The sequence below is a fragment of the Solanum tuberosum genome, unplaced genomic scaffold (assembly GCF_000226075.1).
Source record: "Solanum tuberosum cultivar DM 1-3 516 R44 unplaced genomic scaffold, SolTub_3.0 scf00375, whole genome shotgun sequence".
NCBI lineage: Eukaryota > Viridiplantae > Streptophyta > Magnoliopsida > Solanales > Solanaceae > Solanum > Solanum tuberosum.
The window spans coordinates 509380-536544 of record NW_006239299.1 but is presented as its reverse complement, the minus strand read 5'-3'; the positions used below and the strand labels follow the sequence as shown (position 1 = coordinate 536544).

At 35.1% G+C, this 27165-nt stretch overlaps 1 protein-coding gene across 1 annotated transcript; it reads right to left on the bottom strand.

Moving 5' to 3' along the window:
- Nucleotides 1–23226: 23226 nt before the first annotated feature.
- On the bottom strand, nt 23227–25253 carry LOC107057776 (uncharacterized). Its single transcript, XM_015302730.1, has 3 exons — nt 24806–25253; nt 24572–24724; nt 23227–24305 (listed from the first exon to the last, which is right to left on the bottom strand). The coding sequence occupies exons 1-3, from the start codon at nt 25251–25253 to the stop codon at nt 23227–23229; spliced, it is 1680 nt and encodes a 559-aa protein (XP_015158216.1).
- Between the last annotated feature and the right edge of the window lie 1912 nt (nt 25254–27165).

Below are 27165 nucleotides of genomic sequence, written 5' to 3'. Positions count from 1 at the left end.
GTACCAAAACATCTAACAAGATCCATAAGTCTAAACATGAAGGGTTACAACCCCAAACTAATGAACTATAACTAACTAGAAGGGTCTAAGTCCGAAGTGTAGACATAGATGAAAAGAAAACTTATGGCAGCCCGGAAGAATCGACTCACCCTTGAATTTGAACGATCACTGATCTTCTAAGCGAGGTCTGTCAATAGCTTCCAGAAGATTCCTTGTACTCAACAAAAATAAGAGCAGGTGCAGTATCAGTACACAACCACAGTGTACTAGTAAGATCACGCGGCTATCCCACTAAGTGCAACATATATAAAATCAATACAACAATATAATCACATGCATATATCGAACATATACAATATTATCACATGCTCACAATATACATTTCCAACAAGTCATTGGTCCTCTAATAGAACCCAAACCCAAACTGTTAGCATACCGGAACGTGGTACCCGATCTAATAGTTTTACCGAAACGTGGAAATCGATCCCATATTTATGCAGGAACGTGGCAACCAATCCTTATTAGTATACCAGAACGTGGTATTCGATCACATCAACACACCACAATCACAATCACAAGTACATTCTCAATAATCATACATTCAAGAAGTGATTCATGGCATAAAGTGAATCACATATCTCAATTACAACAAGTGTGATCAATAATGCAACATCTGCATACATACACGTATCATAATGAAAGCAAGACAAACATACATCACACAATCATAGAATCACCTATCTCGAAACAAGCTTGAAACCCTAAGAAACTTGATCCTTCCTTTTTTCGGATTCGTTCCGCTTGTTCTTGGTGTACAAAACAATCAATATAATACAAGAATCAATAAACAATCACTAATTACCCGGATTACTAACAATTCTAACAAACCCTAGATCAACCCATAACCCCAATTATCTAGTTTAGGGCTGTTTTCACCATAAATTCCAGATCAAAACCCTCCCCCATCGATATTTACACATTAGATTATGGTCTACGGATCGAAAAATGGATTCGGGAAGTTAAAATATTTCCTTTAGCTTCAAGAATGGTGAAAAATGGTTAAGATGTTGTATGGGGTCGTCTCCTAGCTCACAAAGTCAAAAAGTGAAGAATAAAACATTTTTGGGATTTATTTACGACTTTAAGTCGCGTCTGGCCCGCCACAGTGGCACCCAGCCCGCTACAGCATCCCCGCTAGAGCAACCAAAAGCTCTGCCAAGGCGGGTTGCACGAGACAGAGAGCTATTTTAATAACTCAAAAATCTCCATTTCACAACACACCCTCAACCAACGACAGTCAGAACTACTCGTTCAAGCCAAAGTCAGTTTCGGGAGTTTACTCACCCAAATTCAATTTCGTAAAGTCGTACGAATTCCTTAACGACTTATCTAACTACTCATGCAATCAAAATCATAAATAAGTCACCCGATTGTTGCCAGATTTCCCCACACCTTAATGACTCCGATTTCGTCCAAATCTGGACTAGGTTGGGAAATCCAAGGTTACTACGGAAAAAAATTCCGACCCAAATTTTTTCTCCGTTGGCTTTTCTATAACCACAGAACCCGGTCGTTACATAAGAATTCTCAAATGGAAAGAGACTCTACATCACTAGTTTTTCTACATAACTACAAATGTATTTGATGCATAGGTTCTTAGGAAGCCCCTTAATTTCTAATTTTCTCCAACTCTATCTCGTAACATCATAATACAAACATAAACCCGACTTTAAATTCGCGATGAATACAATCTCTCCATCATCGGACGTGTAGGGTGATATGACCTTGGGTTGTATGTCCTTCCATGTTGAAGGGAAGTGAATGGTATGGCTCTCCCATTCATCTTTTTTCTGAGTTTGTCCTTAAACCTGCAAGTGGATATGTCCATGTGGTCGTTTTTCATATACCACGACTCTTAGTTTACCCTTCACCTCTATTAACTCGTAATGCCACCCATGAGATTCATCCACCAATGCAGTAAGTTTGGAATTTTCAGTTTTAACATCAAATACAGTTATAGCAAGTCCTTTATGGAATAGATAACTCCATTGATGCAAATCCCGGGCTTGCAGCAAATAGGAGAGCGGATGCTTTTAGTCTCTCTCCATGACTTGTCTATGCCTAAAGTGAAGACCCTGTGTTTTGTGTAAGCATCTCCAACATATGTTGTTGTCGAAAGAACTTTGTACTTCTTTTCTTCTAGCTCAAAACCTAATGAATAGTGACACAAACAAAATCTTCATTTAGGTTGGGAAGAAATTTGACTTCTCTTGTACTGGGGTATAAAATTATAGCAGGTTGTGCATATAATCGTCCTAATGGTGATATATAAAAATATGCTCTTGTATAGTTCAAAACTTGGCTTAGGTGGAAAACAAAGAAAACACTTTTTTATTTCGCATAAAATCATAACACAATCATTCAACTCTTGACTTAATGTTTAGAAAAATTAAACTGAGTAGTTACAGAGTTTGAAACTTGTGTTGGCTAGCTCTCCGATATTTCTTGGTTATTAAAAAGATATAATCAAAATGATAATCTGAATCATCATGTTCTGCCACCTCATCCAGAATGATTTGGTTTCGACTTAAGCTATAGTTCTGCTACTTTATTTCCAAACTCAATGGCTCTATGAAGTCTAAAAGCAAACCTGCTTGGAATAGTTATGGAAAACAAAATCCTTACTTGAAATCTTACTTCTTTTGTACAGGGATTGAAAATTGCAGCAAGCAGATAAGGGTTCCCAGATGCAAAATAAACCATTAACAGAGATAGAGACTTTTCCATCAAATTTATCAGTTTGGGAAAGGGAGATAGAGACCTTTGCTCAGCCGTGTAGAAAGATCTCTTGTTATGGAAAAAATAGCCATGTTGTGTTATGTATTTATTATCAATGCAGTGCATCATTTGGCCAAAATTCACTTTTAATGCAGAAACTACTCTGAATATCTTTACCCATACATTGAGTGGAATGCTAGCATCAGAGGTACATACTCATCGATTTTGTTGGACAAACTGTAACAATTAAAGAGTTGCCCATCACGTGTTGTGCACGATGATAAGGCCATATACGGTATATCGTTCCATGTTGGTACTATGTTAAATTAGGTCTTAGACCTAACTCACACCCCAAAAGCTAGCTCAAAGGGAGGAGGATTGCCCAAGCCTTATAAGGAGTTCACCCAACCACCGATGTGGGACTTTTGTCATTCTTTAACACCCTACCTCACGCCCAGTGCTTAGCATCTGGTGCGTGGGCAATTTTGATTTTAGGGGCCCCAACATAGGGTGAGACGGGCACTGCTCTAATACCATGTTAAATTAAGTCTCAGACCTATTAGCAACCTCAAAAGCTAGCTCAAAGGGAGGAGGATTGCCCAAGCCTTATAAGGAGTCCACCTATCTCATTAACCACCGATGTGGGACTTTTGTCATTCTTTAACAACTAAAGAAAATATTTTGATTCGTGGTTAGTGAACAAACAAACAAATGGAGACCAGTTCAATTGTATCATGCATTATGCCAAACCCGAAGCCCAGATTTTGCGATACCCTTGGTTGTTGTAGTTGATAGTGAAGTTAGCCACACTGTCCTCATAAGTGTATGCTGTACAGATGCAATAAAACAAAACAAGCTAGATTTTAGTAGTAATTCAAATTGATGTGTAGATATTTGACAAAAAAAAAAATAGAACAAGCTAAAAATAAAAAGATTTTTTTAAAATTAACAAATCCCATAAACCTTACAATCAGTATATGAAAGTCTTAAAATATACTAAATGCTACGATCTAAAGCCTCGACATAACTATAAATGCCATAGATGCTGGTCACCCCAGGAAGACCCTTGATTTCTAATTTTCTCCATCTCGTTGCACTGACATCATAAAACCAGCATAAAGCACCTGACTTTAAGTTGCAGATAAATACAATCTTCCCATCATGCAACGTGCAGGATGATATAGGTCTAGGCACATTGTAATTCCATTTTGAAGGAAATTGAATGGCATGTCTCTTCCATTCTTTTTTTGGAGAGTGCTCTAAAATCCACAAGTCGAAGGATGTTTTTACCCTGTCATAATCCACAACTGCTAATTTTCCTTTCACCTCTATCAACTAGTAAGTGCTAACCTAGTAAGATTCATTCCACAATGTAATAATTTCGAGTTTTTCAAATTTAACATCAAGTGCTCCTATAGCACATTTGTGAGCCCTAACAAACTGATAGATAACTCCATTAATGCAAATACTAGGCTCACCATATGGAAGAAAAGGGAAAACGCTTCAAGTCCCTCTCCACGATTCATCTATACCTAAAGTTAAAACCCATTCTTTTATGTACCCTCTTCGTGTTTCTGAAAGAAACACTTTGTACTTGTTCTCTTGTGGCTCAAAACCTAATAAATAGTCACCACAAGAAGTAACTTTATTTGGGTATGGAAGAAATCTTACTTCTCTTGTACTGGGATTGAAAATCAAAGCAGGTCGCACTGAATATGGTTCCCAAATGCAATCTGATTCGAATATCAGAGAATTACATAATTCGGAAACACACTTGAAAGGCATTAACGATTTAACAGGAAGCCATGAGAATATTTCAAACATTATTTCATCAGGAATTGAGAATTTCATCTTCATCTTCTCCATAGTTTTTAATGCTTTCAGAAACACTCATTTTACCTCTCCATACTTTTATTTCTTTTTGGTTTCTTTGTAGTTAGACTACAACTAGGAATAAGGCTTGTTATTCAAATGCAAAATAATAATAAAAAACCAAAGAACGAACAAATCAAAATGTCTTCTAGTTTAAACTTGGAAATGAGTATTGCAAATTTCTCAAATGGAAAGAGACTTACTACGTAACTACAAATGCCTTCGATGCACTCGTTCTTAGGAAGTCCCTTGATTTATAATGTTCTCCAACTCTGTCTCGTGATATCATAACACAAACACAAAATACCCAATTTTACATTCGCGGTGAATAGAATCTCTCCATCACCGGACGTGCAGGATGATATGACATCGGGCTGTATGTCCTTCCATGTTTAAGGGAAGTGAATGGTATGGCTCTCCCATTCATATTTTTTCTGAGTTTCTCCTAAAACCTGCAAGTGGATATGTCCATCTAGCCGTTTTTCATATACCAAGATTCCTAGTTTACCCTTCACCTCTATTAACTCATAATGCCACCATTGAGATTCATCCACCAACTCTATAAGTTTGGAATTTTCAGTTTTAACATCAAATGCAGCTATATAAAATCTGTTATGGAAAACAAACTTATAAATAACTCCATTGATGCAAATGTCGGGCTTCCAAAAAATAGGAAGGGGAATGCTTTTAGTCTCTCTCCATGATCCGTCTATGCTTAAAGTGAAAACCATGCTTTTTATGTAACCTTCTTGATCATATTTTGCTGTTGAAATAACTTTATATTTGTTTTCTTCGGGATCAAAACCTAATGAATAGTGACACAAAGAAAAACCTTCTTTTAGATTGGGAAGAAAATTGACTTCTCTTGTACTGGGGTTTAAAATTGTAGCAGGTTGCACAGAGAATGGTTGCCAAAGTAAAAATAAATCGTTAACACTACTCAATACATGAATATGGAAGGGGAGTTCACCAAAACTCTCAATTTGAAGAATAGAGGAAGAGATTTTTCCATCTTCCTTTTGCTGATCAGCGGTGCAATAAAATTTACTTCCGTGCAAAAATAATTTTTTCCACCGGCACGGGTCAGAGATCGGCATCTATGTATATCCGTAAAATTTGATTCGAAAGCAAGAGAATTAAAGAATTTGGTAGCACACTTGAAACGCATTAAAGACTTAGTAGGAAGCCATGACAATATTTCAATGACTATATCTTGAGGAATTGATGAAATCTTCATACTTAGCCTCTAAAAGTTGGATGCCCTTTTTTTTGACATAATGCATAAACATGACCCTTAACTTGACGTTAGTTGACAACTATGACCTTTAACTTTGGGTGTGCACAAGTAGGCACTTAAACTTGTATAAAATTGAGCAAATGGACACATTCGTCCTACATGGCATCCTACGTGTATTGTGCCATGTAGGACACTTGTGTCTACTTGTTCAATTTTATACAAGTTAAGTGTCTACTTGTGCATATTCAAAGTTGGAGGGCATAGTTATTCATTGGCTAAGGGTCATATTTATGTATTATGCTTTTTTTTAATGTCTAAAACCCTTCACATTTTTTATTTATGACTTGTTCATCAAAAAATATAAAGTATACGTTTTCTATTAGTGTTAGGAGAAGATAAAAAGGAAAATTAGTACTAAGTCATTTTTAGGAGTTATATTTTTATTAATGTATTAAAAAAAATAGGAGTATATGTTTTCTATTAGTATTAGGAGAAGATAAAGTGAAAATTAGTAATAAGTTGTTTTTTAGGAGTTTTCAGAGAAAACTTCTTATTTTTTGCGTAATTTTCCCTCACAAAGTTCATAAAATGTTTTAAAAAGAGTTCACTATATGCAGTGATGAAATTTTGGTTTATGGATGAAACATTGTGATCATTCCTTGTTATACATATGGTCTAAGTCTCTATAAGAAATTTTAGGTGTAATTAGTTGATGAAATTCAAATACAAGCTTTTATTCTCATGAAATGTTTGTTACCCTGATTTTGTTTTCATCTGTCTATGTTTATGGCATGTAGAAAAAATTGTCTCAAGCCTGATTATTAGTTAACTATCTCCAAGGGCCGCTATTCGATTGATAAACAGCTTGAATCTTTAAGGATTGAAGATCGTTGAGCTTAGATGGAAGGAACTTGATTGTTGGTTTGCTATTTTGGAGCTGATTTGAAGTTTTGATGATTTAACAAATTTTTGGATCTAACATGGGACCTGGTCGAGGAAAGACTGTGTACATAAAAAAGACAGTTGTCTAAAAGATGCCACAACTGCCAACTTTGTTGTGACTGGTGCATGTCTTTTCATAGCAACAGGCTCAGCCAATGGCTTGGTCTCAAGGGTTTGTGTCCATTTGCTAATAGTCTCTTCTCCAAAGACACAACCTAAGTTTTGGCAAACAAAGTTTGTGAATTCCGAAAATTTATAAGCTTACAAAGAAAAAGTCATCTTTAAGGAAGAACACTACTCATACTCAACAAGGGACATGATGGAGAGCTAAAGTGTCGTTTGTTGTATTTTGAGCTTTGTGTCTTATGTTCTTATATTGTAAATCTACTCCTAAGTTATAAAGGATAGTAGTTTGGTTGCTTGTCTAAGTCTTTAGGTCGAGTCGTATTAACTAGAGTTAGTTAGTCGAATCATCTATGTTTTAATCATGCTTCGTTACATCATTGTTTTGATGTTCTCTTAGGTAGAGTTGCCTAGGAGTGCCAACTAGAGTTAGTTGATGCGTGCGTGCAGTAGAGTTGCTGCTTGTTTATGCTCATATCCTTGAGATCTGAGTTACGTTGATGGCTAGAGTTAGCCTTGTTGGGTTCTTGAAGTCTAGATCAACTAGAGTTAGTTGGTTTAGTGGACATTAGAGTTATTGCTTATTTTTCTTTGTAATAGAGTTGCAACAGTAAGGGGGCAGGGATTAAGAGTTTTTTTAAAAGAAAATATATACCACTAGACAGTGGTCTAGTGGTCTTTTATTAATAATAAACATAAAAAAAAAACAATAAGAATAAGTACAAGCAAGGGAGGCTAGGCCTTACCTTACCAATTCTAATGAGATACCTATCCTCTACGGAAGGGATTAAGAGTTCAATTCCTAGGCTACAAAAAGTTATAATATGAAGTTTTGCTCGGTTTTGAGTGAAATGGAGTTTGGATTGAAATCATGTGAGTACAGGTCGTGGTTTTCACCTCCCTTGAGCAAGGGGGTTTCCACGTAAAATCCTTGTATTTGATTTACTTTGAGTTATTTATTTTCGACACTATTATTCTGTCGAGGGACCTAGTCCAGTGATCACTAGTGGACGTATTCATTCTAACATGCTTCAATGTTTTTTTTTCTTACTATTTATAATTGTGGTGTTCGTACCAGCTTGGACGTACCTTGCCTAATTCCACAAGGGAGTACATGTTAACTCCACCAGCACAAGTATCAGGTAACTCTTGGTACCTTAGATGGATGAGAAAAAATTCGTCACCCAGTAATTTTACCTCCACTCAGCTGACGTGAGACACTTGTTAATTCTGCATCTAACTTGGGTGTTTAGTTCTTGATGTATTTCTTTATGCACCCAACAAGCTACTTCTTGTCTAAAGAAGGTTACTACGGAAGCCTTGAATCTTTATATAAAGCATTTTCAGGTCCAATATGTTGCTGGAAATGCAAATAAAAGTGATAGTTTATGATGTTTCATGAAGTGTTTGTTACCCTATGATTAAAGAAGTGACTTTTCTTCCTTTGATCAGACTACCAAATTTTGTTTACAAATGTCTATGGTATGCAAATTTAGATACTTTCTTTACAAATGTTACAACTACATCAAAACAAAAATTCATGATTATTCATTGGAAAAATAACCTTATTAGACATACATTTATACCATATATACTAATTCTACATATACTTTTAAATAGTTACGCATCTTACCACTAATTAAGAATTACCTACTATATATTGAGGAAGATACATCTACATACAGATACAGCTGTAAAATAGGGAGAGAGGCGAGCGAGATGGGAGGGAGGCGAGCAAGATTGTCATGTATCCCGTATATATACAAATCACACTAGATACACACCCGATGGGATGAAGGCGAGCGAAATTTGTTACGTATTCCTAATATATGCAAATTCATTTGGATACAATCACATATTACACCTAATTCTTACCCCATGTATCTCGTGATACACATCTTTGAATGCACCAAAATCTGATAAGATTCGTAATATTTCAAATTAGAGTATAACTAAGTAATTAGCTCCTAAACTACTGAGATTTTTGTAAGTTTCCTTTTTTTCTTTTCTATTTTTCATTTTGTACAGGTTGGGGAAGTGTGTGGAACTTTGGAGATGATGTTAACTATTGTATTGTTGGGCTAAAAACAGCTCAATATTTGTAAGGATTAACCTAACAAGGGTCAAAATTCTCACTTGGTTAAGATTCATTTTTTTATTTATCATCATATATTACTTAATTTGTTTTCTTCACATTATTTTGATATTTCAGCTTAAATACTTATTTGGTGAATTTTTGCAACAAATAAAAGAATTATTCACTATTAATGTAATATTTCTTGAAATGTCAAAAGACATGCATATTTTATATAGCTAAAGTACGATGCTAGTAGTGACAGGAGATCATGATAAACAGATAATCTAGTTCATAATGATCTAATATAATCTTAATCAATTATGAATATGATAGGAAGGAATAATTGAAAACAAAAACCTGCATAACAAAGAACATGACTACATATATGCATGAAGAAATGATAAAAAGTTATGAAACTCTAATCTTATATATATTTAAAGGTATAAAGATAATTGAATTAAGAAGAATCATATGGGGAAAAAATATTTAATGACGACGAATCAGAAGATATACTAAACCAACAATGGTATGAGATAGACCTACATGATCTATATTCAGACCCCGAAATATATGATTTAGAAATAGAAGATTCAGATTAAAATGAACTACGAATATTTACAATATTGGACAGAAGCTATGGAAAATATAAAACTACTAGAACAATTAATTGAGAATAATTTATATATGTACCTAAGAACCCAAGATATGTTATATCTAGAATACATCATAAATAATATTAAAGAAATATCAAGATTAAAAACCTTAGCCAAAGAATATTATAATAAAACCTTTAGCTAAAATTAATATAGAAATAGATGAATTCCGCACCCCCCAAAAACCCCAAAAATGGTAGAATGTGAACAATTGATAACATTGAAGCATTCTTTTGTTAAAATTTATTAATAACATGCCAATTGAACACAAATCTATTCTCTCTTCATTTATCATAATTTCTAATATTTATACATAATATCATTAATATTTTAATAAATATTTGAACTGATCATGATATTTTTTGTTTAAACAAATTATCATTCTTTTGTAAAAAATGAATTTTCCAACAAACACAGGTGAATTGCTTACATGTGTTATTTTGGGAGGAGAAAAAAAGTGGGAGGAAAATGTAAAGTGATTCTTGATTGTCCGGAGAAAGCAATCAAAAACACTTTTCATTTGAATTAGTCAAACACATATTGTGTTTTTCTGTCACGCCCCGAGCCTACACCCTGGACATGGCCGACACTCGAGAACCATTGTTGGTCCCAAGCGAACCCTCATCCTGGCTGGCTACAAGTGGAAGACTACTCAACATTGAATAACTCAAATGAATACTTTAACTCAGACAATTGCTCAGAATATTTAAGGAAAACATTAACTAGCCAAAGTGGCAACTCAAGTCTCAGACATCAATACATGAAATGAACAAGACTAATGAACTATATATAACTATCTATCTATGAGGCCTCTACTAATTGAGATGGACGTCGGAACAAGACCCACGACATCTTAATAAAACTAGATGAATAAAGTAAACAAGGGATCCTCTGGAAAGCAAGGAGGCTCACCACAACTCTGAAGATTAACTGAATCAACGAAGCGTCTGGTGCTGATCCTGGTTACCTGTATCCGCATCATAAAAGATGCAGGCCAAATGGCATCAGTACATGGAATGTACGAGCATGTGAGAGGAAATCTAAACAAGACATAAGCTTGAACTGGAACTGAAAGAAACACTTACCTCGTCTCAACTCAACTCACATCTCAATATAAAGAAGTAATAAAGACGCAATATAAAGAAAAACTTTAAAACATATAGATAACAACTCAGTGTATTGAGAGACACAATAATAACTTAGTTTTGTATATGAAAATACAAGTAACTCTGTGGGAGATTCTCTAACCGACAACCATCACTATGAGTAATGTGATGACACAACGTCTCGCCCACACTGCCAGAACTGCCCTATACTTTGTCGGGGTATAGAACTCCTCAACTAAGTGGATCCATTAAGATATGCTTAAAAACAATAAAGAATCGTCTAAAAAGTATGATCCTCTCTACCCACGTTGGCTACATGGTTTATGGAGACTTGAGTTATCTAAACTCGTCCACATACCGGTGCTCAATACTACTCCCAAAATATAACTAGCTCATATGTTTAAAAATATAACTCTTTCTGTGGTTTGAGATTATTACTCAAAAAGTCTTTCTCTTAAAAGAGATGGTACTCAGAACTGCTCATGAAAACTCTTTTGGAAATCAGTGTTTCCTCTCTTCTTAAATGTGAAAACATTTACTCTTGGAAATACTTAGTTCCCATATATCATTTTCAAGAAAAATGAACTCGACTCTACTCTTCCTCAAACTCAATGCTCAAGTCTTAAAACAAGCTTAAAACAATTGTAAAAGGACTTTTTGAAAAAACTCTAAGAACTCTCAAGACTTGACTCTTAGCTCTACCTTGAATTTGAATTATGGATTCAAGGTTATGATTCATGTTATGAATGATTTCTAGATGTTTAGAAGTATTTTAGAGTAGTTAGAATCAAAGGAGAGTAAAGGTACCCTTTGAAAGAACATAGACAAGCTAAACGACAGAGAAAGGGTGGGGATAGGTCACCATGGCGCATTGAGTGGCGCAGGGCGCCAACCCTTGAACTATAGAACGCTATTTGTGGCGTACTGCTGGAGCGGTGCGCCAGCCACCCCTGGCGCATCGGTGGCACGTCGCCCCAGGCACCGCCCAGAAAATCCGACGAATTTTCCTCTTCGATTTTAGGCCCTAATTCACCTAAAATTGATTTTTTTTCTCAATTTTTCTTTAGATTCAATTACCCAATACATGTACACGAGAATCTACTCAAAAACAACTCTTAAAATCGACATGATTTCCTCAAGAACTCATCAACCCCATCCTAATTCAAGAACGAAAGCAAATTTAAGAACACTAATCAAGAACATCAAATTTTCAACTTTCTAGGACAAAATTACGCTTAAAATAACATGATTGGCGCGTGGGTGAACGAACCCAACGCTATGTGAACTCACATACCTCTTAGGGATGAAAACCTTGGCGAAATCCGCAATGAAATCTTCAAGAACTTGACGAACGCTCGACTTTTCTCCTTTTTCTCCTCTTCTTGAACTTCTCTCAAAACCCTAGCGTAAATTTGGATTTGTAGAATTGAACCAAATCAGTTTAGACCCCTAAATATTACCAAATTTTGTTTTAAGTTAATTGGTAAGGAAAAGACCAAAATACCCCTCTTAAATCCGGGTCACTTTCCCTAACTGGACAGTCCGACTTCAAATGGGCATATCTCCCTCATACGAGGTTGAAAATTAGCAAACTCAGTGGCGTTGGAAAGAGGATTCCAAGACCTTTCATTTGATATTCTATGGGCCACTTAACTCATCATGTACCGAATGTTATGGTCGTTTGAAGTTAACCTAAAACTCATACTTAGCATAACTTGACAAATTTTTCAGATTTGCTATTTCCAAATTTGATTTTTTCTATTTTTAACTCTTTCAAAAAGAGAGGTGTTACATTTTCTTCAAAAGCATTTTTCTGAAAAGTTATTTTTTTAAAAAGTGCTTCTAGAAATAAACAATTTTGAAAAACAATGTCAAGCAGGCTCTGATACTCTTATAGACTCTTCTTCTTCTTTTTTCCAAGAATTTAAATTGATAAAATAATTATTTCTTACTTGAATACTGTTCGGTTAAATAGTCTTCATGCCCAATGGGTGGCTTTAGATTATTATTTTTTTGTTAAAGCCTATACACCAATTATCACTCTTCTCCTCTAAAAAGAGAAAAACAAGAGGTTGTTTTGTGGATAAAACATCTCACGTTAGTAGTGTTTGAAGTGACCTTTGGTTCATACAGAAACACTTTCTAAATAATATTCGGTTTTTTTTATTTCCTTAATAGTCTAAAAAAGATTTTCAATAGAATTTCACCAGAGAATGTGAATATGTAATTGACAACTCAAAATTTGATTGAAAGTGACTAGATGAGCTCCTTGGAAATGATTACTCAAAAATAATAGTTGTAGATTTTTCTTTGTTTATTTTGTGGTTCATAATATACCTCATCACAATTACATTCAATCCATTACATGAATTGGTGATTCACAATATTTATTTATCTGGACTTAATGAACCAGTCCCACCAAAATTTGAAGTAATTTTCGATTGGATTTCTATTTTATCTTTAAGTCAAGGTCTGTACCTAGTTAGCACTCTTATCCTAGTATTGAGTATTGAGAAAATCTTGTTGGGAGCGTCACCTTGAATGGTTCATGTATGTCCAATCAAGATTAGTAGGGGGTCCAATGTGAGGATCGAATACTAAGTGAAAAACAAAACAAAACTCTTATCCTAACTAAAATAAACTTTTTTTTTAATCTTTAACTTAAATTTTCTTGTCAAGGCCCATACACCACCTTATACTCTTATACACTTTTTTAAAAATCTAAAATTTAAATTGATTAAATATTTCTACATAATATCATATTAGTATTTTAATAAATATTTGAATTGACCATGATATATTTGTTGAAACAAATTATCATTCTTTTATTAAAAATTGATTTTTTCAACAAAAACAGGTGAATTTCTTACATGTGTATTTTTGGGAGGATATAAAATATGAGAGAAAAATGTAAAGTGATTGTTGATTGTGCTGAGAAAGGAATTAAAAAATAATTTTCAAATGAATTAGCTAAACACAATTTATTTATTTTTCAAAAGTTTTTTTCAGAAAAGTTATTTTTAAAAAACAATGCTTCCAGAAATTAGCAATTTTTAGTAGAAATGTTAAACAGGCTTTGATACTCTTATAGACTCGTTTTTCCTCTAAGAACTCAAATTGATAAAATAATAATTATTTCTTAGTTGAATACTGTTATAGTAAATAGTTTTCATGCATATTGGATGATTATAGATTTTTTTTTGTCAAAGTCTATACACCAATTATCACTCATATAGACTTTTCTTCTTTCTCCTCTAAAAAAATAAGAGGTTGTCCGATGCATAAAACATCTCACGTTAGTAGTGTCCGAAGTGACCTAGGGGTCATACAAAGACACTTTCTAAATGATATCTTGCGTTTACTATTTTCATAAGTCTAAAAAAGATTTTTCAATAGAATTTCACCAGAGAATGTGAATAGATAATTGACAACTCAAAATTTGATTGAAAGTGACTAGATGAGCTTCTTGGAAATGATTATTCCAAAACAACAATTGTAGAATTTTATTTGGTTAATTGTGGTTCACAATATACCTCATCAAAATTACATTCAATCTATCACATCAATTGGTGATTCACAATATTTGTTTATCTGAACTTAATGAATGAGTCCCATAAAAATTTTAAGTAGTTTTTGAATGGATTTCTTTTTATCTTTAAGTCAAGGTCTATACATCACTTAGCACTCTTATCTTTGCCTGAGTATGAAATTTTTTTTATTGGAAAGGTCACCCCCAAAATGGACATTGTAGTGTCCAATCCAGATAAGTAGGGGGTCCAGTGCAGGAATCGAACACATCTTAACTAAACTAAGGTCCTATTACCCATCAAACCCATTTTTTTGTAATTTGTATACCTTTTTGGCTTACGTGACATCCAAACATCTCCTAGCATAAAGTTGAGTTGAAAACTTTCCTTCCAATTGAGTTTCACTATGAGATTTTTCTTGGGTCAACTTCAAACTACCATATCTTTTAGAATATAAAGAATTACATGAACCATAACCAATCAAATTAAAGGTATTTGAATCTACTTTCCAACGCCACCAATTTCGCAATAATCCGAGGTTTGAGTAAACATTTATGACCATTTTAGTAACCTGATACAATGTTGTGACGAATTAGCCGACGGGAAAACATTAAAAAGAGTCCTTTTTTTTTCTTTTTACCTCTAAGAAAACCCTAAATGAATTTCTTGACTAATTAAAGACCCAAAACAATCAAATTTTCATCTCTCAATTCATCATTCTATTCTCTCTCAAACCTTAAGTCAAAACCCTAAGGAAAAATCAAATTAGAAGACTCCGTTCAAGATTCTTTCAATCTTTTTCAAGATTCTTCTTCAAGGTAAGTACTTTCTCCAAGAATTCCATTCTTTCCAACTCAAATTCCTCCATACAATTAGGAATCACTAATGAAAATCATAATTCTTGGCCATAGTGATTTCAAGAAACTAATTCAAGAATCTCAAGAAAGGTTTTCTTGATTTTTCTCCTTCAAGATAGGGTTTCAAGTCTTCTAATCAAGTTCTTCTTCAAGATTATTCAAGAAACTTGTTCTTCCAGGTATGTAAGGCTATCATAGTGTTGGACTAGTTCGTCCTCATGCCATACATCTACTTTCAAATTAGTAAAAGAGAAATCTAGGATTCTGAGTTATTCTTGAGATGAGTTGATTTTGAGTTCTCAAGTTCATGTTTCCTTTGAAATTCTATTCCTAGTTATTGAATTGCTATATGTTATGCATTAAGATTCTTGAGTTGATTCGTTCATGTCTATATTTCAGCATTAATCCTATAAATTGAGTATTTTTTTATGAGTAGTATCATTGAGTTCTGAGTACCGAGTTTCCATAATACTATTAAGATCCCCGAGTTGAGTCATTCATGTCCATAATTCCACATGAACCCTATGAATTGAGTTCTAAATCTTAAGAAGCTTTTTAAAGTCAACACTTGAGTTTTAAGCTGAGTTTTTCAGAAAGTAAAGATGAGTTATGAGAAAAGAGTTTCTAAAACATGATTAGTATGACAATCGAGTATGCCATCAATGTATGAGAAGTATGGTATCTAGATATACCATCAATGTTTATGCAGTATAACTTCCCAAGACATCAATAATCATATTAAAATATGATTTTGATATATTTTTTAGAAAGAGTTTTCAAGTATGAATTGAGTAAGAGTATAAGGGGACTATGTATTTCCAGAGGTATCAATTTTTACTTTGATAAAAGAGAAACTGAAACTTCTAAATGAGTTATAAGTTCAAAAGATATTTCAAGAGCAGTTACCTCTTTTAAGAAGGGTAGTTTGAAAAATTATCTCAAACCAGAGGAAGAGTTATGTTTTTAAACATATGAGCATAAGTATATATTATTGGGAGTAGTATTGAGCCCCGATATGGGGACGAGTTCAGACAACTCCAAGCCCTCATAATGCCAACATAGGTAAAGGGTCATAATTTTTAGATGATTCCTTATTGAATTTTAAGCATAGCTAAATGGATCCACTTAGGTGAGGTGTTCTATACCACGACAAGGTATAGGACAGTTCTGGCAGCGTGAGCGAGACACTGTAGTGATGGTTGTCGGTTAGAGAATCTCCCAAATATAGTTAAAGTGTATTTTAATATATCACTTAAAATGTTGAGTTCAGAGATGAGAAAGTATTTTTTAAAGATTTAAATGATTTAACTCCTTTATTTCTTTACATTCAGCTTGAGTACATTGTTGTCTATTGCAGGCCTTTCTTTCAGTTATTTGTTATTCAACTATATTACATACTCGTACATTCAATGTACTAATGTCATTCGACTTGCATCTCTTAATGCAGATACAGATTCTTTGGATCCTCAACAAGAGTCTGTTGAGATCACTTCATCCACTCGTCGGCTTTCGAGTGAAGTCTCCTTACTTCCGGAGGACTCCAGTTTTTATGAGTTGTTACTAGTAGTTCTCTTGAGGAGTCGCGGGTGTTGTCCCAACACTCATCTTTATACAGTGGAGGCTTCATAGATAGATAATTTTGGAGAGTCTTCCATTTTCAGAGGTTCTCTTTAAAACTTATGTTTCATACTTAGTATATCCAGTTCAGTTTTGAGATTCAATCAACTATTTTTAAACGTTTCTTTCAATTTGATGCTTATATATGCTTGAGTTAGTCTTCCGCTTGTAGTCAGCCAGGATAAGGGTTCGCTTGGGGACCAGCAATGGTTCTCGAGTATCGGCCACGTTTAGGGTGTAGGCTCGGGCCATGACAATATCATATGGTAATCCCATAATTATGAAAAATAGTTTCGAAAAATGATTAGGAACTTAATACTCAAGAACTTAGAACTCGAAGATACTCGTCCTCTCAAGAACACTCCATTCGTAGAGTTCATGTGGAATTATGGACATGAATGACTCGACTCAAGGGTCTAAATGACAATATAGAATTCATGTGTACGACTCTTCTCATTCTCATATTTACTTCCTCAAAACATGGCTCAAATCGATAGTTGATCTCAAAGGGGTCCACAATTTGACTCAGTGACTTTCTCAAACTTTACTTTTAACTCTACTTCGAATTGAACTATGAATTCAAGGATCATGGTTATTATATATAGGATTTCTTAATGATTAGACATAGTTTGGATAGTTAAAATTAAGAAGTGATCGATGACACAGTTTAATTGAACTCAAACGGAAAGAAGGACGAAAAAGTAAGGGATCTGGCAACCCTAGCGCACTGAGTGGCGCGGGTTAGCCAACCCCTAAACTTCAGAACCCCTTCCCTAGCGAACTACAGGAGCCCCACACCAGCCCCTTGGCACATCTGGAGCGCGCCGCGCCACCCTCTCCCCAGATCATTTCGACGAATTTTTCTTCTTAATTTTAGGTCCTAATTCACCTAAAATCTAATGGATTCTTCCCAACTTTCTTAGATTCATCAACCTAACCCAAGTACATGGAAATCTACTCGAAATCCCTCGTGAACAATGCTCATAAACAAGATCCTCACCTCAAGAACTTAACGAAATCCCATTATCAAAGAATGAAGCACAAAACCTCAAGAACTCCTAAGAACTCAAATCATTCAACCTAAAGAACGATATTATGGATAAAATCATATGATTGGTGTGTGGGTGAATGAATCCAATACTATTAAAACTTACATACCTTAAAGAACTAGGTTCTTGGCGAAATCTTGGATGAACGCTTGAAACCTTGGACTTTTTCTCCTCTTGAAACTTCTCTCTCAAACCTTACACGTTTTGGGGATGAATGAAACAGATTCTAATCAGTTTAGACCCTAAATTTGGTGTAGTTTATGATTAGACTAAGTTGGGTCAAGGAAAATACTAAAATACCCCTCCTTAGTTCGGGTGAAAAGGCCCTATCTAGAGAGGTTGCACTCAAACGGTCATATCTCCGTCATCCAAACTCGAATTTTAGCAAACTTGGCGGCGTTGGAAAGAGGACTCAAAGATCTTTGATTTGATACCTCATAGGCCACCTAACTCATTATGTGCTAAAAGTTATGGTCATTTGAAGTTGACCCAAAATTTAAAAGAACTTACAGATGATTTAAATGAATTTCTCTTTAGTTCTTTTTGGAGCTCAAGGTACTACATCTAGTGACCTTGACACCTAAATAAATTTAAATTCCTCGGTACAATTTTACTCAAAATGAAGAATGGTTCGAGTCTTAGCTCAAAAAACTTTTGGGGTGCTACAGTATGCGTCCAACAGTGTGATGTAGTATCAGGTCGAACATATAGATAAACAACAGTAAATAAATAATATGGTCAATCAATGGAGACAAGGAGATTTACGTGGAAACCTCTTTGCTCAAGGGAGTAAACCACGACCTGTCACATAGGATTTTAACTGCTTTTACTAATCACAAGCAAAAGTGAATACAGATTTCAACTACAACAATGAAACTAAACTCTTAATCTCATACTAACTAATACCTATATTACTTACTGATCCAAATCAATGCTTCCATTGCCCACTACATTAACTATCTCTAATTAATATAGACTTCAATACATAAGACACAAAGTTAACTCTAATAGTGTTCTTACACTCAATACTCAATGGTAGCACAATACAAGCATTCAACAACACCATCACATAAAGATTGCTCTTCTTTGTTCTTTCATGTGTTTTGTTGTATATGTTGTTTTAAGCTTGAGTTCTTGAGAAGATATTTGCACCTTTTTGTTAATGAATGAATTATATGTTGATTTGTTGTCTTGCGTATATCAATCACCAATAAAGTTATTGACCAACGAACAAAACAATCTTGTCCATTCCCATTGGTGGAGTACACTGTTATTCTCACCAACCACCTGACACTACAGCTTTACAGTTATACATCATTACAGACTTGGACGAGAGCACTCTTCCAAGGACCAGGTCCCTGCTTTTGTGAGTATCATCAAAACACCCGAAACCCAACAATTTGATTTGCATTCAAGGACAAATGATCCCAATGAGGAGATATTATAACACCTCGCAACTCTATTCTTAGAATCTAAATCAGTTATCGTAAGTTTATCAACTTGGGTTGGCTGATATATCACTTGTTCATATATGTTAAGGTACATTCCTAAGTATTAGAAGTGCTTTGGATGTGAATTCAGGTCATAATAAACCTTTAGCACAAAGTCGAGTTGAGAGGTTTCCTAACAATTAAGTTATTCACGTAAATTCATTGAAGGATCAACTTCAATCAATCATATATCCTAAAATATGAATATTTTCTTGGCTTAATACCAACCAAATGAAAGGCCTTAAAGCCTTCTTTCAGCCGTTTTTAACCTTTCGTCAATTCAAGTTATGTGCTAAAAGTTATGTCCATTTAGTCTTCTCTTCTTTTCATGTTTTAGGAGGGGTGTTTATATGTTTTCCTCGTTCCAAAATCCCAATCCATGACTATCAATTCCTCACAAAAGCCAAAGTCAATCAATTCTGATTATTTCAACCCTCTCATTCTAAAAAAAATCTACACTCAAGAACTTCAATATACACCAAAGCTAGGGTTTCAAGGTTTCCAAGCAAGTTCTTCTTCAAGCGTTTTCAAGAACCTTGTTCTTCCAGGTGTGTAAGGCTTCAATGAGAATATCCCTTTCACTCTCATGCCTAAAGTATTTCAATTTTCAAGAATTCTTCAAAATTGTTAGAAGCAAATCTAGCACTTTTTATGAACTTATGATACTCTTCATTAATTGATGTTTTCATCGTCTTACTTTGATTTTAAAAACTTTATTGTAATTATTTTGCATAAAATTTCATGGTTCTTTAAAAAAATTATGACTTTTAAGTATGAATACTAGTATGATATGAGTTTCAACCTAAATTCAGGTTACTTTAGATATGATTTTTTTAGCTTAGTATCATATATTATTCAAAAGGATAAATTATTTTCATAAACATGAACATTATATGGATATATGTTGTTTTGGGAGGACTATTTAGTATCGAGAGGATGCGGGTTTATAAAATCCAAGTTTCATAACTATACTCCAATGTAGAATTATGTTTCACTATTTTATCGGTTGACCATCTGGCCCTGAAAGGCTCAAATTAGTGGATCCATATAAAGATGATATGGTCTTATACTCTAGCAAGATATAGGACATTCCTCCCAACTGGGTTAGGTGTTGGACATCATGAGCTCACATGGTATATGTCGGTTAGAAGACACTCCTAAATTATGCAAATTTTATGATATGTTTTTAGGTCTATATGATTCATTTTAAGTACGATATTTTATGTACATGATTATGCAAGACTACATAAAATGACTCAACTATATGTATATGTACTTTTCAAAAGATATTTTTATGATACTTGATCATGGACTTCAACTGTTTTCTCTTCGGCACTTTTACTATACATATGATCTTAAAAATCTTATTTCACTGTCTTATTCGTGATTCCTTAAATGATTATGCTAGTGTCCTGCCTTACTTACTTAGTACATTTTGCGTTCTGACGCATATATTTCTCAGTTTTGCATCATTTTATGATGTAGATTTCGTTATTCGCACTCTGATTCGTGGCTACTAAGGTTGCAGTACTCCCAGTTAGCTTTTTGTGAGCCCTCCTCATTTGGGGACTCCATTTTTTAGACTGCCAACTTTTTTCCTTATGTTGTCTTTGTTTTGAGGTAGTTGGGGGCCAAGTCCCGACAAACTTATAATTTCATTCTAAAGTAGTAGATATTTTATTCAGACATTAGTAATGTAGTCTCATGGAGTTTATTGAATTCTTTATTAAGCATATGTTTCATCTTACGCAATAGTTCATATGATATACCTGATATGCTAAGTCAAGGGTTAGTCCGGCGTCATTCATGGTCATAGGTACCGTATCTCGACTGGGGTATAGACTCAGGTCATGATAGATGACTTCACAGATCGTAGAAGGATTTACACTCTATGACTGCTACTCATGAAGCGCGGTTCGGTAGTTATTTTAAGGGGTAGTTGGATATTTTCCTACTCTTTTAATTCCTATAATATGTCATTTTAGACCTTAATTAGAGACTATAACTGATTTTCCTAAGACACTAACCCCCCTATTCACCCTCTTTCTCTATAACTTCAAATACTCCCTCAAGTCTCCTCTTCCAAGGAAGAACAAGGATTCTAAAGCTCCAAGAATTTCAAGTCTCCTCTTTCAAGTTCAATCTAGCATTTTATCAGTATAAGTGGGAAATTCATCAATGGGTTCTTCTTCATCCATTGAGTCCCAAAAAAACCTCAAATTCTCAATTACGATTCTTACCCAATTTTAGAGTTTATGAATGGGTTCTATTGAATTTAAGTTTATTCATCATGATTTTTTTATTTTATTTTATTTTTGAACGACCCTTGGGGGGGGAGGTCAAGGGCTTAGAAACACCCCCAGGCCTTATCATAAATAAGAACAAAAGTACAAAGAGGGGGGCGTAAACCTTACCTCCACCTAAGGTGGTTTTGAGTAAGTTATCCTACTAAGGTTAACAAACTCATCCCCATAGTCTAAGGTAAAATCAAAGAAGACACCTAAGAGAGGACTCCTCTCTTTACATATCAACTATGAATTTTAAATAAGGGAGACTCTGCCCGTACAAGGAGAATAAAAACCTACGCCTATTCACTATAGTTATACCTAAAATTAACCATAGCCAAAATGAAAAGGGTAGGGAACCAAAAACTAAAGAAATTTCTATATATGCCGTAATGAGGTAGTATCAAGGTGGATGCTTGATTCTCTTGAGCTTCTTCCTTCTGAAATTGGTCATCTCCATTTTTTCCAAAACGTAACTTCCCTTTGCTGCTGGAGGAAGTTGTTGGATGGTGTAGAAGTGCTGGTTTCTACTGAATTTATGGCTCCATTTAGCAAGGAAGTCAGTTGTACAGTTGGCTTCTCTGTAGATGTGTCTGCACTGAAAAAATTCACACTGCCTGGTGAGGTTTTGAAGATCAGACACTACTTGCATCAACTTCCAAGGAGGCTTGTTGGTGGTGGTGATCCATCTTGTAACCAATTCAGAATCTACCTCTAGGACTAGCATGCTGTAACATGTAGACCCCACTGAATACCATAAACAGCAGCTTGTATTTCTGCTAAGTTGTTGGTTCCAATGCCAAGAGGGATAGAGAATGCATATACCATGTTTCCTGAGTCATCTCTAATAAAGCCCCCTCCTCCAATTCTGCCCGGATTGGTTAATGCACTTCCATCTGTATTCAATTTGAAAATGTTGGGAGGTGATTTTTCCCAAGTGACTGGATTTACTTTAATATCATGCCTGCACTCCTCAATTATCCTCATAACAACCTTCCAGTTCATAGGCCATTGTATATATGGATAGGTTGTTTGAAGTAGAAGGTTGGTGTCTTTGAAGATCATGAATTGGACTCTTGAAATGCTGGATTTCTTCCCTCCATATTTGGCTCTTCATCTATTCTTCCACAAGTTCCAGGAAACCATTAAAGGGACAGCTTGAATTATGAGTTTGTGGACCTCATTTCTCGGAGTGAGACTCCACCACTTTAGTAAGTGATTTTTCAGAGGTGTGTATTGGTAGTTAACTCCAAACAGTCTTGAGAAAAATTTCCATATGTGAGTGGCAAAGTAACCTGCTGAGAAGATATGATTAATGTCATCCCATCCCTGTCTGATGCAGCAACAACACTTCGCAAGTTCCACACCAAAGCTAATGATATTGTCATTGGTAGGCAATTTGAATCTAAGAGCTCTCCACATCAAAAAAGAGATCTTGAAAGGAATGTGTTAGTGCCAAATGTGGGTGTTGATCTTGGATTTTTGTTTTTTGCCCTGTAGATTTCCCAGGCAGAGGAGCAGGAGAAATTTCCATCCTCTCTATGTGTCCAAATGGCCTCATCCTTGACCCCTGCTTGGAACTGGATGTCCATCCTCAGAATCCGTGTTACTAATCAAAGAGGAACCTGCTGTCTTAGCTTAAATTCATTCAATTTTCCTTCAAGCAGGAAGTGGTGCACTTTGGTATTGTTTTGACTAGAAATTCCATTTATGAGATTACCAAGAGCTCCAACTCCAAGCCAATCATCCCACCAAAAGGAACAGTTGCCAGAATTGATCTTCCACCTGATGTTCTTTTCCATCATGCTCCTATTTTTTAGCATGTATTGCGTATTGTCCCATTTCCTTGCCGCTGGATGTGATACCCTACAGTATTTAGCTCTAAGGAACTGTTCCCAATGAGACTCTTTGGTCTTGAATAACCACCAATGTTTGAATTGTAATGAAGTACAGATATCAGACAACATTCTCACACCAATACCTCCCTCCTCACAAGGAAAACTCAGAGATTCCCAAGATGCCCAATGATATTTCTTTTTGTCTCCTTCATTTCCCCAGAAAAAATCTGCAATTATGCATTTCATGTACTTGATGGTGGTGTTGGGAAGTAAAGTTGCTGCCATGGTATTAATGGGGATGGATTGAAGAACATATTTGATAAGAGTAACCCTTCCTCCAAAGCTAAGGAATCTTGTCTGCCATCCACTTATCCTTTTAGCCACCTTGTCCACAAGTTGGGAATAATAAATGATTCTTTGTCTCCCAATATATAAAGGGCAACCTAGATAAGTGATAGGACTGTCCTTTTGACTAAAACCTTTATAGGACATATTATAGTTTAACAGATTCAACATTCTAGAGAGGACTTCAGCACCTAAAATAAATAGGGCAGGGGAAATAGGGTCCCCTTGCTTGAGACCTCTGGTGGAATGAAAAAATCCATGTCTTCTTCCATTGATTATAATAGAGTACCAATTGTTGCTCATGATTCTCCAAACAATGTCAATGAACACATCTCCAAAGCCCATTTTCCTTAGAACTAAACAAGTGTAAGCCCAAGAGACTCTATCATAGGCTTTGGTCATGTCAAGCTTGATAATCACATTGTCTCCTTCTTTAGGTTTTTTTATACCATAAGTGATTTCTTGTGCCAAAATAATATTCTCAGCAATATTCCTTCCTCTAACAAACCCTGATTGATTTTGAGATATGAGGTGAGGAAGGATGGGAGCCAGTCTTACACTTAGGATCTTGGAAATGATTTTGTTGGTGAAATTGCTCAGGCTGATAGGTCTAAGTTTAGAAAAATTATTAGGCTGAGCAACTTTAGGAAGCAGGACCAGGCAGGCATGTGACATGAACTTGGGCATACTTTGACCATTGAAGAAAGACTGTACAATAGCAAGTAAGTCCTCTTTAATGACCTCCCAACAAGTCTGATAGAATTTCCCCCCATACCATCAGGACCATGACCAGTATTGGGGTTCATAGATAAAACAACTTGTTTCAATTCCTCCATATTGGGTATCTCCTGTAAAATCATATTTTGCTCAGGTGTCACCAGTGTAGGAAGATGTTGGAGAATTCTTTCATCAATTCTGGTTTCATGGCCTGTGAAGATTTTATGGAAGTGTTCACAGGCTGCAGTTGCAATGTTACTGTCCCCTTAAACCCATTCCTCTACACTGTTACAAATCTTGTGAATGAATAATCTCCTCATTCTTCCTCTCATAAGGGCATGGAAGTATTTAGTGTTAGCATCTCCCTCTTTGAACCACTGAAGCTGAGTTTTCTGCTTGAGAATTTCTTCTTCTATTTTCAAATACTTGATGTAGGTAGCATTGATGTAATGAAGATTATGTCTGTTTGTTCCAGTGTTATTGTTAATCAGCTCCTCTTCTGCTACTTTGACCTTTTCTTCAAATTCTTTTACCTTGGAGTAAATGTCTCCAAATTCCCTTTTAGACCAGGCACTAAGAGTGGTAGTTAACCTTTTCATTTTTTGGTGCCATCTCCACATAGGGTTGCCATGCACTTCTTTATTCCAGCAAGATGTCACAGTGTCCATGAAGCTGTCATTATCAACCCAACAATGCAGGAATTTGAAATACTTAATACCTTGATAATCATTCATTGTCATTTCCATGAGAAGTGGGGTGCGTTCTGATCCCACAGATGGCAAATGGCTAATGTTAGTTTGTCCTAAATTCTAACAAAATAATAAACATAATGACTAAACAGGCTTAGGCCCAATACAACTCAAAATAAATAGAGGCGGGCTTTTGGCCCAATCTTTTTCAACTCCCGATCTGCCCCGCTTTTCTTTCAACTCTGAGACCTGTTCGTCGCTTTTTAGATGGCTGACTCGATGGTGGAGGTATTTGAGCCTTTACGGCTCTCACGAAATGCAAGATAAGGAAATGGGAGTTCACGGTGAACTCGGACAGATTTTACATGTGGCAAAAAATGATAATAAGGATTAGTACTCAATAATAGCATCTCCAAAATCATAGTTCGATGATGATTGACCAATCTCAAAAAAATGATTTAAAAAAATGTCAAAGGAAATTACAATTTAACACCCTTAAACTAAAATAAAATAAAATAAGTGGATAATAATAACCACACTACTGACAGGTCCAAAGCAGAGGAGAAAAGCAATTTATTAAACCATTATGTCTACCCACATGCTCTGTGAAGCCTCATTTATACATTAATTAAGACTAACTAAGCCATAAAAATTGAAAATCACTCTTTCATCTCTGTAAACTAATCCAAAGAGCATACGACCAAAACACCGGGAATTAATCTTAAAAGAAAAATCAACACGCTACACACATCCAGAAATCAATGCCAATAACTAAAACAAAACCTATCTATAGAAGCCTAGAGATGCTAGCTTATCATACTAAAAAAAAACAGAAATTTAGAGGTAGTGATTCGGCCAAATTATCTCAAGTATAGGTAACAACAAATGGCCATAAATAATTAAACAAGGCAGCCCCATTCTCAAACTAGCATGCTGGACATAAGCAAAAATAGGCATGAATAAATACAATACGCAAAGAGAATAGCATTGTTGAGCAATAACATCAAATATGTGACTAAGCTAACTAACAAATTATACTCATGATAGATATTGCAGATTAGACGAAGATGAAAGGGTGATTTTCTGGAAAAAAGTAAGAGAAACCTTGGTCAAATCAATACATTACAAGAGCGGAGCTATACTATCACGAGTAAAAACCAAAGAGAAACGGATACCAGTCCGACTAAGCAGGGATAAAGACTAGATACACTTATTATGCAAGTTTAAACTAGTGTTAACAAGAATCTTTCACAATAAGAAGAACACCAAAACATACTGCCAAGAATACAGTCACACTCTTATCATACAAATGAAAGTTAACCCAATAGCAAATAATCCAAATGACACAATCGATACACTTACAGTTGAGACCAAATGAACTTTAAACTATTTTGAACAAGGTAAAACAGAGGTTTAACTAGTCTCATGGATACAAAATGAGCCGAAGAATCTGATAAAAAAAAAACACGATGATCAATTAAGAGTCCACACAACGAAGAAACTAAGTCGGAAAAGCTCATATTCAAACCAAACAAACTTCCAACTAAGAGTATTGAAGTCAAAAAGTCAAAAAATAAATACATAAAATAAAATAGAAAAGAGAACAGGACAGATGCCGAGAAACCCAACAGAAGCAAGTTTATCACATAATGCTTGGAATTGAAATAGAACGTAAGTGGAGAAATAGTTATTACCTTTTTTCGGGCAGCGAACGGGACAAGATGAGCCAGCGACTACGGTCTTCTTACCACAGAACCCCAAATGTGAACAGCAACAAGAAAACAGAGCAAAACCTCGAATTTCAGATGAAACTTGAAGGAATCTTGGTAAAACGGAATGGAGACGTAGTATTTCGATTCAAAACTCAAATGTTTTCTGCCTTGAATGCCCCCTTCTTCTTCTTTTTCTTTATATATATTTTAGCATAATTTTTTGTTTAAGCTGCGTTTAGTTTTTTTTTTTT